The sequence below is a fragment of the Schistocerca serialis genome, chromosome 9 (assembly GCF_023864345.2).
Source record: "Schistocerca serialis cubense isolate TAMUIC-IGC-003099 chromosome 9, iqSchSeri2.2, whole genome shotgun sequence".
Classification (NCBI taxonomy): Eukaryota; Metazoa; Arthropoda; class Insecta; order Orthoptera; family Acrididae; genus Schistocerca; species Schistocerca serialis.
In genome coordinates, this window is record NC_064646.1 from 139,268,200 (window position 1) to 139,284,584 (window position 16,385).

General features: G+C 38.3%; 1 protein-coding gene across 3 annotated transcripts in view; it reads left to right on the plus strand.

The window, feature by feature from the left end:
• Positions 1 to 16,385, plus strand: part of LOC126419844 (cytospin-A) — a 538,973-nt gene that overhangs the window by 473,618 nt on the left and 48,970 nt on the right. For all 3 annotated transcript variants that reach the window (XM_050087094.1, XM_050087096.1, XM_050087095.1), the window contains exons 5-7: positions 3,626 to 3,784; positions 7,436 to 7,587; positions 13,329 to 13,569. In XM_050087094.1, the coding sequence (XP_049943051.1) occupies positions 3,626 to 3,784; positions 7,436 to 7,587; positions 13,329 to 13,569 (552 nt within the window). The remainder of the gene's footprint in view (positions 1 to 3,625; positions 3,785 to 7,435; positions 7,588 to 13,328; positions 13,570 to 16,385) is intronic.

Here is a 16,385-nt window from a genome sequence, read left to right on the forward strand (position 1 = left end):
TTTCGAAATTATATGTTCCTGTGATTGGTAAAATGCAACACGCATTCAACTAAGCAGAAAACTTTAAGAATACTGTTAAGACCACTGTAAATATTTTATCTGAAATTTCAGTGTTTTCATACTTCGTTAGTTTCTTAATACACAGACATAGATTGATTTCATTCTACCAGATGAGGGATGAAAATGACGTAATTCTAAATTCAAACCAGGGACACACCACAATTAGTGGACATTTTGCCAGCTATTAAATTGTTAGTTATGGCATTTGCCAACTTATGTTCTGAAGTTTTCTTTCCTGTTTTCAATTGTAATTGTTCCAAAATTGTCATTCGAACAAGATAGTTTTTTTATTTTGTCACACTGTGAAAACAGAACTGTGTTTTACACAGCCTGGCATTTGAAGATACACGTGCGACTGAAACCAGAAACGACAACACGTCACAAAAGTTGAGGCAGGAATGGTTATGTGGAGATAGTCTTCGTAAAACATGATAGCTTTTAGTGCGAGTTCACATTTCATTTCAAGAATTTGACGTGTAACAAACAAGCTGATCGTATGCGTAGAGCCACTCATTGGTAACCATTTTTATTATTGACACAACGAGTAGCATTTACAGATTATCCAAAAAGTTTTTGCAGATTACAGTCTCATCTCGTTTGGTAGATGCGCTCAAGCAGTTCTCACTTCCATCATTTTTAAACTGATGGCCTACAGCTATAATATACTTGAAGATCTGGCCTCTAGCGCAGTTTGAATGAACACGTAGAGAATAAATCTATACACATTCGAAATCGATCATAGTAAATATACACAATTCCACATGTGGTTGGTGCCAGAGACGAGAACTAGGCAATGAATGGATCAAGTTGTTTCACCCAGGGCTTGTGATTCACGTTTAGTGATAATCTCTGTGAACGTCTGCACAATACCATGCAAAGTCTGACAGACGGCAAATAAACTTGAAAAATTAATTGCAAATCGTTTTTTGTAATGCACTAATGGTGTTAACGCAGGCGAATTTGTAATTGAAACGGATTTTATGTCCAGTAGTACAGATAACTATGTTCACTTAACCTTCCAATTTTGACTGACTGACAACAATACTACAAAGAGTGATATGTTCATTTTTGTCAGATACTTAAGACACATTGCTATGTAGTTAGTATTTATAATTAAATAACCAATGTACAGCAATATATGCAAGGTTTGTGATACGTATGATAGGTGTACATTCATTTTGCAAATTTTTTTGCTATAGCAGTAGGCAACTAAATGTGAGAAGATTTTCTCATTTTGAGACATTAAAAGTTAATGCAGTAATGTGCTACATATTGCTGCACTGATGCCAATACAATGTCTTATTTTCAGTTGTTGCAGCTGTTATTTCTGTTTTTTCCTATTACAGTTTTTTCCCCACGTACCAACATAAAGAATGTCTTCTCAAGTAATGGGAAGTGCTTCTGATGGTGCTCTTTTCATCTTAGGCAGAGAAATGATCATCATTTTGTCTTGATTCTCCACTCCTTTCTCCACTCCTTTCTCCACTTCTCTCTCCATTAGCAGATTCATGGTAGCCTCTGGTAGATGCCTGCAGGCTTCCTCAAAGCGAGTCACTGTTACTTCCCCCTCATTCTTGTCAAAGCTCACTAGTAGTCTGTATCTAATGATTTGGGCTGTCATTTGGAATTCAAACTTGCTTGTCTCAACTATGACATGTTTTACTGGAATATTTTGTAGGATTTACCTATTATCACTGTAACCTTGTGACCACCAGAATTAATATTTTATAATGTGGTTCTAGAAGAGAGTATAAACAGATCGATTTCCAATGGAAGGTTTTGGTATAGTCCTGTCGTATGCCATTTATTGTCAAAGATTCTGGTATGATACACCCCTTTATGAGGAACTGAAATTCATCTCAACAACGATTGCATCATACATAATCATAGCTGTTGTTGCAAAGAGTTCTTTTCATCACTTGGTTGATGTGTATAGTTAAAATTTTGGGGTGATTTGCTAACCTTTGTGATGCCTTTTAATTTAAATACAGTTTTTTTTATTGGAATTAACAAATTTAATGAATGGCTATGTAATTAGTAAACACAGCTGGTTGACTTCAAAGGACTGCAAGTAATCTACAGTTTTTAAGATAGCCGATCTTTCTGTTTGATGCTGTATTTACAGAGAGGAAAAAAACCTGGACTGATCACAATAGGTATCTGCAAAATGTAATGTCTCTTGCCTTATTTGTTCATATTATGATTAGTGCTGTTGATGCTTTTTTTATGATGTAGAAATATTTGTGCGGTAGGCTCTTACTGATGACCATTCATGTGAATGGATTGTTTGGGATGTAGCCATGTAAATAACATTAGTCGCAGCAGAGTAGTTGTTACGTGGCTGCTATCACAAGTGACATAGATCATGATGGTATAAGAAATGAAAGGCACAAAGGGAAAAAAGGGGATGATGAAGGGTGGATGTATGGAGGCTGGTTTTCTACTTTGGCAACATGGGTGTGACACATGGGGGTGGTGGTTGGACAAATAAGAAACCGAGCGAGGTGGCACAGTGATTGACACAGTGGATCCGCATTCGGGAGGACGATGGTTCAATCCCGCATCCTGCAATCCGGATTTAGGTTTTCCGTGGTTTCCCTAAATCGGTTCAGGCAAATGTGGGGATGGTTCCTTTGAAAGGGCACAGCCAACTTCATTCCCTAATCCAATGAGACCGATGACCTCGCTGTTTGGTCTCCTCCACCAAATCAACCAACCAGCCAACGAATAAGAAAGGTAAGGACAAGGACAAGGGTAGGGTGTGGTGTGGGGAGGATATCCCTCATTTCGTGACACAGTGAACGAATGAGAAGCACGTGATTTAGTTTTGTGGTGGTTTGTGCTGCTAAGTTGACAGAGGGCTGCATCGTTTTGATATACATCCATCCCTTTTCAGGCACCTAATGATGAGCAATAAGGGAACTCCTTTCCTCCTTATCATTAATTACCATGCAACTAATGCACAGAGTCTTACACCGATGTGACTGCAAACAAACTTGCCAGTGGGATGACTGATTGCCATAAAACAATAACAAAGGGAGGACTAGTACAGCCATTTGCAATGGATTTTATTTGAAATAAGCTGTGCTGATCCATGATATTTACTTGTCTGGAACCCCAGCCTCTCATTCCCTCTCCACCTTGTTCTGCTGTGATTCATCTCTCCTAGTTCCCTTCGTTATCTGTGTCACCATATCTGCTACTTTCTTCTTATACTGTATTAATTTTTCTATGGCTCTCCTACTCTTCTCCCCTGCCTTATGCATTCATGTATGATTGTTTCTGACTTCCCACATGCAGCTACATATTTGTCACTGGCAACATTTTTCCACACCTCCTAAGGTCCCACCACTTACCAGAGCGAAATTCCTTTTTGACCCAGAGTAGCTGTATCACTTAGGGACAACATTGGCTCTAACAATGGTATAGGTCAAATCTGAGGAACTAGTTTCACTTAGCATACTCGTCATTCACAAGTTAGTAGGTTAAAAGACTTTTCAGTTGCCAACGTTCTGTTATTTATAAGAATCGAAATTTTCATCATGTAATTATTCATTATTTTCAGGAACAGCATTCCACAATGGAGCAGTTGAGAGCAGAAAACGTGTCCTTGCAAGCAAAGCTCCTGAGTGTTGCACACTCACCTCTCTCAGACTCTGAGAAGCAACAGCTACTCCTTGGAGCTCGACAGCATAGTTCTGCGCCTGCATCTATGGTTGCCAGTGTGAGTATAAAAAAGTTTTCGCTTTCCATTTGTAGAGGGTTTTTTAGGCTGGGTTCACATTATATTCCATGTATTCTAAAACTTGTGCTGTGGCTTTTGTATTGGGTTCAGGGTACTGTTATCATCCTGTAAGAATAATTGGGAGTTTTCTGATCAACGTCGCATAAACATGTTTCTTAGCTGCTCTCCAGAATGATGCAGTATATATCAGGTTGGTGATTTTTTTGCCAAACCTAGAATTCTTGAGGAATTAAATTTTACCTGGAAAAATCGTGGAAATTTCCGAGAATTTCAGGAGTTTCATAAATGAAAATACCAATCTAGATGGCACTACTATATCCCTCTCATGCTGAGCCAGTAATGTTGCTGTTTAGTAGTAGACATATTATGACACATGTTCGAGCAATGCCATATACTTCAGTTGACATGAGTTCATCCCTGACAGTTGCAGTTGATTGGATGCAGCATCTTCGCATACCTACCTCAAACAATAACAAAAGTGATTTTCTAAACATCTCCACGGCAGTGCTTAAGAGTTGTCGAGAGACCTGTAGTCGGCTACTACCTGCAGCCATTAGCACTTTGTGGTTGAAAACCAGCAACAGTGCTGCGAGCTGTGAAGGATCTTCTGATGCCATTTCGTCAGTAGGTACCTTACAAATACACTTGACAAAACAATTTCACCGAGGGAGGCAAGGTGAGGTTAGTGTGGCCATGAATTAACAACTTCAGCAAGCAGTGATACAGTTACCCACTTGCCTCACGTTGCAGTTTCCCCTAATAATGTCCGTTGCAGTATCATGCTGTGAACTGATAAAGTGTAGCATCTATAAGATTGTAAGTAGCTACCGTTAATATGTGCAAAAATTAGATGCAATCATGGTGTATTTGCAGTTAATAAACACTGTAAACTGTACAGTAATATACTTCAGATACTAATAGACGTATTTCATTTGGAACTGGAAAACGATTAAGCTCCTAGCCAAAATAAGATGTTGGCTGATTTGCACCTAAGTATCAGTTGACTGGCGTGGTGCACTGCAAAATCCGTGACACTGTTACTATTCCATTTTTTCTTGTATGCTCTCAGATGTGACTCTCCCCATATCTATTTAACAAAACTGGAAGAGACTTACCCTGATACTTTTATATAAAAACTACTGTTGTTGTTAGTATTTGTAATTAACAATTTGAAATCCACTCATTGAGAAGGCACCAAACATATAATAGCACAATTTATTGATTTCAAGAAAATGTTTGATTTGGTAGACAGAGAAACAATAGATAAAATCATTTGAGAATTTGGTGTTAAAGCAAAATTAGCAAACATAATTTGTGAACACATACAGTATGTAAAGTTAAATTTATGGAAGAAGTATCTCAATCTATAACAAGAAATGCATATGTAGAAAAAGAAAAGTAAAACACTATTCCACAGCAGTATCACCAGATTGCTTATATGGATGTGAATATGTAACAGTGAACTATAAGCTGAACAGAGTAGAGGTATTTACCGTGTGGATTATTAGAAAAATAACAGATGCAATAGAAACTCCAAATGGTTGGAAAATGAGTAGTAACGAGAAACACTCTAAAATATAGAGAAAATATTGTAAGTAATGAGTAAAAGAAGATAATCTTTATTGGACATCTCTACCAAATGAATCAGAAGAGAAACCCCCCCCCCCCCCCAAAAGTATTTTTGGAAGAAGAAATTGACAGTAGCATGGATTACAGAAATAAGTAAATGACGAGAAAGAAACATCAAAGAGTCATAGATAAGTCAGAAACCGTTTTAAGAATAAAATACTAAATTTAGAAGCCTTTCTATGCAGAAGAAATAAGAAATTGGGAGCAACATGGCCAGAAGAAATGAAAAGACAGCATGAGGAGAAAATTAGGGAGTACTGTGAAAATAGTAAACAAGAAAAAAGAACAAATTGAAGTTGTTCCATGATCATACTTCATTTGTATGAAAGAAAAAAATTGTACAAGGTTCATATGTTTCTTAGAAGTACTTGAAAAAAACTGTGCGATGAAAGCCCTCATAAGTGCTTATTTTATCCTTTGATTTAATTATGGTGCTTATAAATCCTTATTTTTGTCTTGGCAATTAAATTCAGACTTAAAAATTAACACAAAGTTAAAAAGTTGACAAAAAGACTGCATGCGTAGGTCAAAGACCAAAGCAGTTAAGAGGGCCACTCAAGCTGCATGACATTTAGGGTGAGAGGGATAAGGCTATCCCCACCTCAGGCATAGAGAATAGAGCGGGGGTACGACTTCACACATTACTGGCAACAGACATCGTTTGCTGTATGTAAACTCAATACTGCAGTGCCGATAGTTGGAGATGCTGTACGTTGGCAACAATGGCAAGGGCTGTGGAAACCTTAACTAAATAGTACGCCTGTGAGAAGATAACATCTGTGGCAAAGTATTGATTTGCAATTTTTTATTCTTGACCTCACTACGGCATTGAGCACAACTATTGTCAGTAAAGAAAAGGTGCTTAAAAGTCCTTAATTTTTATTTTGTAAATTCAGTACGAATTCTGAATAATACATACCAAAAAGACTAAGTTTCAAGGTTTATTTTTCATATTTACTTAAGTTCTTTCATACATTACAACTATCATAAAAAGGGTGAGGTGAGTTATTGAGCGATTTCACATATAATTGTGTTTTGTATGGTAAAGCCTGGAGTATTCTGGTATGCAGAGAGGTATGTTGCAATCAGGCCAATACTTATTTGTTTCTTTCCTGCTTGTTTTGGCAACAAGTTTTTTTCCCCCCCAAAGAACCCCGGAAGCCCTTGTTTGGATGGTGCTTTGTGACACAAGATTCATCTGATGAATACAGACAGATAAGACAGAACTCAGTATTAATTATTGCATCAGTATCTGTAGCTACAATATTAGCGATGAAAAAATTGTAGCATATTGCTGCTTACATGAATATGAATCTCCTTCAGACTGTTCCCACTCAGATAAAATGTCCCTTTGATCCAGAACCATTGAATTTTTCTTCGAGAGCTTCTAAAATTTCTTTCTCACTCAACAAATGTGACACATTCGTAGCGAGATTAAAGCAGTCTGAAAAAACCTATCGTGTACACGTGTGAAACTCTGCTTTGGCAGTAATTGTGGTAAATGGCTCAGGAGCACAGAAACAAAGGATTCCCATGTTATGAAGGGTAGTGAAAGCTATAATCACCACCCTGAAAAAATTAATTTAGTAACTAATTTCCCCGTGACGCAGTACAGTAGTGGTCTGTAAGAAGTGTCAAGTCCAAAATGGCTCAACATACCAGTGAATATGCAAGAGCCTAAGCTTTCAGGTATCACTTGCGCTGTCCTCCGACAAACCAGCAAACTGAAGGCTGTGGCGAGTTCGTGACATCATGATGCAAATAAATTTCGAGGGGGAGCAGTTACTGCATGATAATGGCTCTTGAGCCACACCTTGCCAGGCCTGTTTTACGTGTACCAAGAGACCAGGATTATTTAGAAGTGATCATATTTTAATTATCCATGAACACACTGGCCTTCTTCTTCTTCTTCTTCTTCTTCTTCTTCTTCTTCTTCTTCAAGCATTTCATGTAATGAGAAGACAAGATCAGCACTGTCTTTAATTTGATATTCCCTTTTAGGACCTACAACTACCAGTGGAGGATACAGCAGATACAACAATACCTGAAACATCCATTCCATCATGGGACAGGCAGTCAGCTTCCAGTGCCAGCCAACTGTCTGTTGCATGTTTACAGGATCGTATCCAGCAAATGGAAGAGACTCACTATAGGTATGCGTAATTAAAGTTTTAATTCAGTAGTGAGTTAGGGTTCATTAACAGAGAGTAGTAATTCAGAGAAGTGTCTGCTTATTAAGAATGAAATTCCTGATGATTTTTGTAAGTAATGGAAAGCAAGTGACCACATGCTACTAAAAAAGTTAATTTTTTTTAAACTTACTGGCAGATTAAAACTGTGTGCCCGACCGAGACTCGAACTCGGGACCTTGCCTGCGAAACCCAAAGGTCCCGAGTTCGAGTCTCGGTTGGGCACACAGTTTTAATCTGCCAGGAAGTTTCATATCAGCGCACACTCCACTGCAGAGTGAAAATCTCATTCTTAATTTTTTTTATTTGCATAACGGAAATTTTCTGCCTAGAAAGTTTGTGTAGCAGGGTTTTTTTCCCATGAATGTGTGTACTGTATGCTATTTCAGTCACTTTTAGATTTTTACAAATGTTCTTACGTAACTAAAAATAAAGTCTCCTGAAAGTCTGTCTGTAGACTAGCCTGTAGGCGTTTAGCAGAGTTTGAGAGAGGTAACTATTAGCTATCTAGTACCCTTTGCATAAATGTCGTGGTTCAAAAGTTAACCTTTGTTGAACAATCATGTGGAAAGGTATTAATTCATAATAAATTTAGTATACACTGTGCATGATCTTGGATAAGACAGAGACTGTGAGGAAATCACCTGTAACTTTTTCAAAAGTTTCCCCTTAATCAATATGGAGAAATCACAGACAATATAAATGAAATTGTCAGAGATTTGAAGCCCAGTCTTCCCAAATTAAAGTTCCAGAAAATATATGAAACATTTACAATAATTTGTTGTAGATTTTTAAAGTACGCAATTGTTAGAAACTTAGGAAAAATAAACATTTAGAAAGATGATGTCAGCAGTGGACACCTTTTAATAATGTCATAGCCAAACACAATCTCAATCTTATGACTGATCACTTTGAGCATCACAGATTGTCTCCAAAAACATCCGCACTGAACAGTGTGCTGAAACACCTTACTTAGGCACAAATTATGTTCCTATCTCAGTGCTGGATTCATTGTTTATTTATGTGTCCGTCACAGTTCCTTTTAAATTTTAATGGTGTCTAATTTCAAATGCCTGCACTCATTTTCAAACAATTTTCTGCATCTGTAATCTTTGACTTTTACATAGTTCCAGTGGAACATTCAGAAGTCTTACATAGTTTGAAGAAGCTTTTTGAATGTGCCGTTTATATTGGGTTAGTCAAGCATTAGAGATGCAGGTAAGGGGATGAAAAGAATGGAAGCGTTCCAAACTAGTCGACATTAAAAATTATATGCAGCTATGACAGAAAATCCCCCCCACATGAACCATGAACCTTCCCATTGGTGGGGAGGCTTGCGTGCCTCAGCGATACAGATAGCCATACCATAGGTAGGTGTAACCATAACGAAGGAGTATTTGTTGAAAGGCCAGACAAATGTGTGGTTCCTGGAGAGCTGCAGCAGCCTTTTCAGTAGGTGCAGGGGCATCAGTCTGGATGATTGACTGATTTCGCCTTGTAACATCAACCCCTTGCTGTGCTGGTACTGCGAAGTGCAAGAAGCAAGAGGAAACTACAGCCATAATTTTTCCCAAGGGCATGCAGCTTTACTGTATGGTTAAATGATAATGGCGTCCTCTGGGGTAAAATATTCCGGAGGTGAAATAGTCCCCATCTTGATCTCCGGGCGGGGACTACTCAGGAGGATGTCATTACTGGGAGAAAGAAAACTGGTGTTCTACGGATCAGAGCGCAGACTGTCGGGTCCTTTAATCGGGTAGGTAGTTCTGAAAATTTAACAAGCGAATGGATAGGTTAAAGTTAGATGTAGTGGGAATTAGTGAAGTTAGGTGGCAGGAGGAACAAGACTTCTGGTCAGGGGAATACAGGGTTATAAATACAAAATCAGATAGGGGTAATGCAGGAGTAGGTTTAATAATGAATAAAAAAATAGGAATGTGGGTGAGCTACTACAAACAGCGTAGTGAACACATTTATTGTAGCCAAGATAGACATGAATCCCATGCATGTTACCATAGTTCAAGTTTATATGCCAACTAGCTCCGCAGATGATGAAGAGATTGAAGAAATATTTGATGAGATAAAAGAAATTATTCAGACGGTTAAGGGAGCCGAAAATTTAATAGTCATGGGGGTCTGAAATTCGATAGTAGAAAAGGAAGAGAAGGAAAAGTATTAGGTGAATATGAAATGCGGGTAAGGAATGAAAGATGAAGCTGCCTGGAAGAATTTTGCACAGAGCGTAACTTAATCATAGATAACACTTGGTTTAAGAATCATGAAAGACGGTTATGTATGCAGAAGAGACCTGGAGGCACTGGAAGGTTTCAGATAGATTATATAATGGTAAAACAGAGATTTAGGAAGCAGGTTTTAAATTGTTTTTCCAGGGGCAGATGTTGACTTTGACCACAATCTATTGGATATGAACTGTAAATTAAAACTGAAGAAATTGCAAAAAGGTGGGAATTTAAGGAGATGGGACCTGGATAAACTGAAAGAAACAGAGGTTGTTGGTAGTTTCAGGGAGAGTATTAGGGAAATGATGAAATAAATACAGTAGAAGAGATGAAATAGTGAAGGCAGCAGAGGATCAAGTAGGTAAAAAAAAAGAGGGCTAGTAGAAATCATTGGGGAACAGAAGATATACTAAATTTAATTGATGAAAGGAGAAAATATAAAAATACAGCAAATGAAATAGGCAAAAAGGAATACAAACGTCTCAAAAATGAGATGGACAGGAAGTGCAAAATGGCTAAGCAGGGGTGGCTAAGGGACAAGTGTAAGGATGTAGAGGCATATATCACTAGAGGTAAGACAGACACTGCCTACCTTTGGAGAAGAGAGCACTTGTATGAATATCAAGATTTCAGGTCTAAGTAAAGAAGGGAAATCAGAAAGGCCGAAGGAGTATATAGAGGGTTTATACGAGGGCAATGTACTTGAAGGCAGTACAATGGAAATGGAAGAGGACGTAGATGATGATTATGAAATGGGAGATATGATACTGCGTGAAGAATTTGACAGAGCACTGAAAGACCTAAGCTGAAACAATGCTCTGGGAACAGACAACATTCAATTTGAGCTACTGATAGCCTTGGGAGAGCCAGCCATGGCAGAACTCTTCCATCTGGTGAGCAAGATGTTTGAGACAGACGAAATACCTTCAGGCTTCAAGAAGAACATAATAATTACCATCCCAAAGAAAGCAGGGGTGGACAGGTGTGAAAATAACCGAGTTATCAGTTTAATAACTCACGCTTGCAAAATACTAACACGAATTCTATACAGAGGAATGGAAAAACTGGTAGAAGCCGACCTCGGGGAAGATTACTTTGGATTCCCTAGAAATGTTCGAACATGTGAGGCAATACTGACCCTACGATGTATCTTAGATGATAGATTAAGAAAAGGCAAACCTACCTTTCTAGAATTTGTAGACTTAGAGAAAGCTTTTGACAATGTTGACTGGAATACTCTTTTTCAAATTTTGAAGGTGGCAGGGGTAAAATACAGGGAGCAAAAGGCTATTTACAATTTGTACAGAAACCAAATGGCAGTTATAAGAGTCGAGGGACATGAAAGGGAAGCAGTGGTTGGGAAGGGAGTGAGACAGGGTTGTAGCCTCTCTCCGGTGTTATTCAATCTGTATATTGAGCAAGCAGTGAAGGAAACAAAAGAAAAATTTGGAGTATGTATTAAAGGACAGCAAAGGATGTGGAAGAGCAGTTGAACAGAATGGATAGTGTCTTGAAAGGATAATATAAGACGAACATCAACAGAAGCAAAATGAGGATAATGGAATGTAGTTGAATTAAATCAGGTGATGCTGAGGGAATTAGATTAGGAAATGAGACACTTAAAGTAATAAAGGAGTTTTGCTATTTGGGGAGCAAAATAACTGATGATGGTCGAAGTAGAGAGGATATAAAATGTAGACTGGCAATGACAAGGAAAGCGTTTCTGAAAGAGAGAAACTTGTTAACATTGAGTATAGATTTAAGTGTCAGGAAATTGTTTCTGAAAGTATTTATATGGAGTGTAGCCCCATATGGAAGTGAAACATGGACAATAAATAGTTAGACAAGAAGAGAATAGAAGCTTTTTGAACATGGTGCTACAGAAGAGTGCTGAAGATTAGATGGGTAGATCACGTAACTAATGAGTGAGGAGATGTCTGAGCCCCCCCCCCCCCCCCCCCCCCCCCCAATCTGTCTTGCAACTGGTTAGATGTGGCTCACCATGAATTCCTCTCCTGTGCTGACCTCTTCAACTCAGAGTGCCACTTGCAACGTATGTTCTCAATTATTTGCTGGATGTATTCCAATCTCTGTCTTTCTCTACAGAGCCCTCTAGTACCATGGAAGTCATTCCCTCATCTCTTAACATATGTCCTATCATCCTGTTCCTTCTCCTTATCAGTGTTTCCCCACATATTCCTATCCTCTCTGATTCTGCGCAGAACCGCCTCATTCCTTACCTTATCAGTCCACCTAATTTTCAACATTTGTCTGTTGCACCACATCTCAAGTGCTTCAATTCTCTTGTGTTCCGGTTTTCCCACTGTCCATGTCTCACTACCGTATAGTACTGTGCTCTAGACGTACAGTCTCATAAATTTCTTCCTCAAATTAAGACCTATGTTTGATACTAGAAGACTTCTCTTGGCCAGGAAAGCCATTTTTTGCCATTGCTAGTATGCTCTTGATGTCCTTGCTCTGTCCATCATTGGTTATTTTACAGCATAGGTAGCAGAATTTCTTAAGTTCTACTAATTCTCATTACCTTCGTCTTTCTCTGATTTGCTCTCAATCCACTCTGTACCCATTAGACTGTCGATTCTGTTCAACAGATCATGTAATTCTTCTTCACTTTTGCTCAGGATAGCAATGTCATCAGCGAATCGTATCATTGATATCCTTTCACCTTGAATTTTAATTCTTTTATTTCCATCATTGCTTTGTCGATATACAGATTGAACAGTAGGGGTGAAAGACTGCATACTTGTCTTACACCCTTTTTAATACAAGCACTTCGTTCTTGGTCGTTCACTCTTATTATTCCCTCTTGGCTGTTGTACATATTGTATATGGCCCATCTCTCCCTATAGCGTACCCCTACTTTTCTCAGAATTTTGCACATCTTGCACCATTTTACATTGTAAAATGCTTTTTGCAGGTAGGCAAATGCTATGAACATGTCTTGATTTTTCTTTAGTCTTGCTACCATTATTAACCACAACATCAGAATTGCCTGTCTCGTGCCCTTACATTTCCAAAATACAAACTGATTGTCATCTAGTGCATCCTCGATTTTTCTTTTCCATTCTTCTGTACATTATTCTTGTAAGCAATTTGAATGCATGAGCTGTTAAGCTGATTGTGCGGTAATTCTCGCACTTGTCAGCTCTTGCCGTTTTCGGAAAAGTGTGAAACAGCCATCGCAGAGGGGACCATCATTGAACCCTCTCTGCGTAATTGTTAGGCGTGCACTGATGTATAACACTTGAAATAATGCAAAAGTTAATTTGTGGTTAAGTTTACAGAGACATATTTTGTGCACAGGTATAACTTCAGTACCTTTTAGTGCTCTGAAATCACTGGTAATTGAAAAGTATTAACTTTAATATGAATAATTAATGTGACATCTATGATGGTTGGAAATGGTGAGCACTTCATATTATTTGAATGTATGTACTGTTTCAGCACCAATGAAGAGCTGCAGGCAACTCTTCAGGAGCTTTCTGACTTGCAATCTCAGCTTCAGGAGCTGCAGGCTGAGAATGAACGTCTGGTTGAAGATAAGCACATTCTTGTGGAATATCTGTGCCAGCAGTCAGAAAAGTTGGAAGACAGCCGGAGTCAAGCTGAAGCTTTGCAGGGAATGCTGCTGCGGGGTGGGCCCGGTGAAGTTGTCCATGATGACAGATTATTAGACCTCCTCAAAGTAAGAGAACATCATTCTGTTTGCATCTGATGATCAATATTGCGATGAAATGTTTATTAGTTTTAGGAGAATATCTGTTCACTTGGAGCGATTTTAAGTGGTTTGCAAACCAGAAATAATACCTGCTACCATTTGTGATCAGAGGGGTGCTGCAGTGGGGACTAGATGTGTTGAAAAATGAATGGAGTGGTAAATGAGGGTTGTACTTTCATGTTGTTCACTGTGAACTACGTAAAATTTGCAGTTCAGTGGGATTATCAAACTAAAGGTTTACAGCATCATTTAAAAGTTAATACTGTAAGCACCCATTTTTTCGGTAGTAAACTGTTAGTCTCATAAACAAAGTTCGAAATATTTGTTATCATTTATTACTTCTGACAAAGTGGAGCTTAATGCAGAGAAAATGCACATGAATCTGCTTATCTGCATGTCTTGTCACTTACAACATAAAAAAAGAATTTTGTTTCTGATGGGGGCCATATACATATTGAAAGGCTAGAACTATGGGAACTAAACTGGTACTGAAATTCGGTCTCTTCGTCTGCAGGGTGCACACATTTTAGTCCTAATGTGATAATTTGCCTCCCCCATGGGCTTTCCCAACTGCCATGATACCCATTTTAGAGTTATGCTATTTTGAAAATTTTCCAAACTGTGTGAGTTATAGAATTATATAAATAACTTACAGCACATGTATACTGGCATTTTCTGAATATGGTTTTAAAAGTAGTTTACCAGTTATTTATTTCCAAGCCTTATTTTCCCATTTGGGCTCTCTGAATTTTGGTTCCTATTTGGGGCTCAAGGCAGGTTCTGCATAAAACGGCATTTCATTTCTATTTTCTCCCCAGGCACAATGAATTGCTATAAAACGCTTTCAACAAGACAAATTGAGGAAATTGTAAATAACACCAATTTCATGGCTTCTTATGGTGATGAGGGTAAAGTAAATGAGACTACTGGCATCCAGATACTGTAGATGAAATGTCTGACTGATGATACCAACTAAAATATATTGGAAGGTAGTCTTTCAGCTGGCACACTAGATACCTTCGAGGTACACACTAGTGAAGAAAGGAAGGATGAGAAAAATGCAGGCCATCCCAAAAAGAAAATGAGAGATAATACCATTTCTATTTGGACTGTGCAAGATGTGACTTACAATAAAATATTTCCCAATATAATAGGAACTGAACAGAACAAATACGTTTTGATAGTAACATTAACAGGAAAGTCTGCTGTTGAGTACTTTGAAGAATTTTGTGACAAAAGTGTCTGACATGCTACACAGAAGAATAATCACAGCTTTGAGTTATCCAAGGAATGCTTAAAAAGTTCTTATGTATACTGCTCTTCACTGGATGTTGCTCCTCCAGAGGAATAGTTACGTTGGAATTGAGGTGAAGACTTTGGTATAAAACTTGTAAGACAGTGTACAAGCCACGGCAGATACCTAGAAATCCAGCACCACCTTCACTAAATGACAATACACAGCTGAACAGAATCACAACTGACAAAAGGGGGTAAACTTTTCAAAATTCGTCCTTTGGTGGACTGTTGCACAAAATTTCATGAAATTCTGAATTTTTTTTTGTTATGTATATAGCCTGAGCATTGATAAGCAGATGTTTCAACATTATGTATATCATTATCCAAAACAATTCATTCGTGAGAAACCAGTGAGATTCGGTTTCCAACAGCAGGCCATGTGCTGTTCCCGAAGCGGTTAGTGTTGTTGTATGTCAGCCTATGAAGGAAAATCTAAAGACTCAAGCAATGTTTTGGTTTTATGACTTGGCGGATCAGTTGTACTGACCATGGCTTTTGTTCTGCAATCTCCTAAATTTCTCAAAATTTATTTTGTCAACTTTTCATGAGTTTCGGTTTGGTAAAAGAGCTCTCTTAAATGAGGATAAGGGCAACTGAAAATGTCTGAATGAATTGAATGAATAAACTTTCCATAGAAAGAGAGAGCAGTGTGAAAAAGGAACAGATAGGAAATTATGGCTATAGATTTGACAAGAACACAGAGATAATTGCAGTAATGTGGAAAGATAACTGTTGTGTTTAAACTCTTGACAAACCATAAGAGAAAGCATTCAGTAAGCCAAATAAAGAGGTGGAGCAAAGCTGAGAATCAAGAAGTATAAGTTACACAGCCAGGAATTATGGAAGAGTACAAGCATGGGAGGCATGGACAAATTGGACTAGAATGTGCAGAAGTATTATGTGAGAATTCAAAGTAAGAAATTGTACTTCCCATTGTTCACCAACACAAAAGCTGTAGCATTGGTCAGCACCTACATCATCTACTGCTTCGCAAATGAAAATATTCCACTGCTCCAGTTCAGAAGGTTGGTGGCAAGGGAATATCTTTCTCAGCCATCTGACGCCTCTGATCCCAAAAGGGCAGGATGTCCATCAACACTAAAAGGCATCCACTTCAAGTGTTCCAGTTGAATTCCAGGCTTCTGGGACCAGACACATAATTGAATGCGCAAAATTTCCCCAAGCAAAGAAAATATGGAATTCACAATAAGCTCACAGGAAAGTAGTACTTTGTGTGCAATAAGTGGCTCAGTAAACAGTAAAGGAAACAAAAGAAAAATTTGGAGTAGGGATTTAAATCCATGGAGAAGAAATGAAAACTTTGAGGTTCGCCGATGACATTGTAATTCTGTCAGAGACAGCAAAGGACTTGGAAGAACAGTTGAATGGAATGGGCAGTGTCTTGAAAGGAGGGTATAAGATGAACATCAACAAAAGCAAAACGAGGGTAACGGAATGTAGTCGAATTAAATCGGGTTAATGCTGAG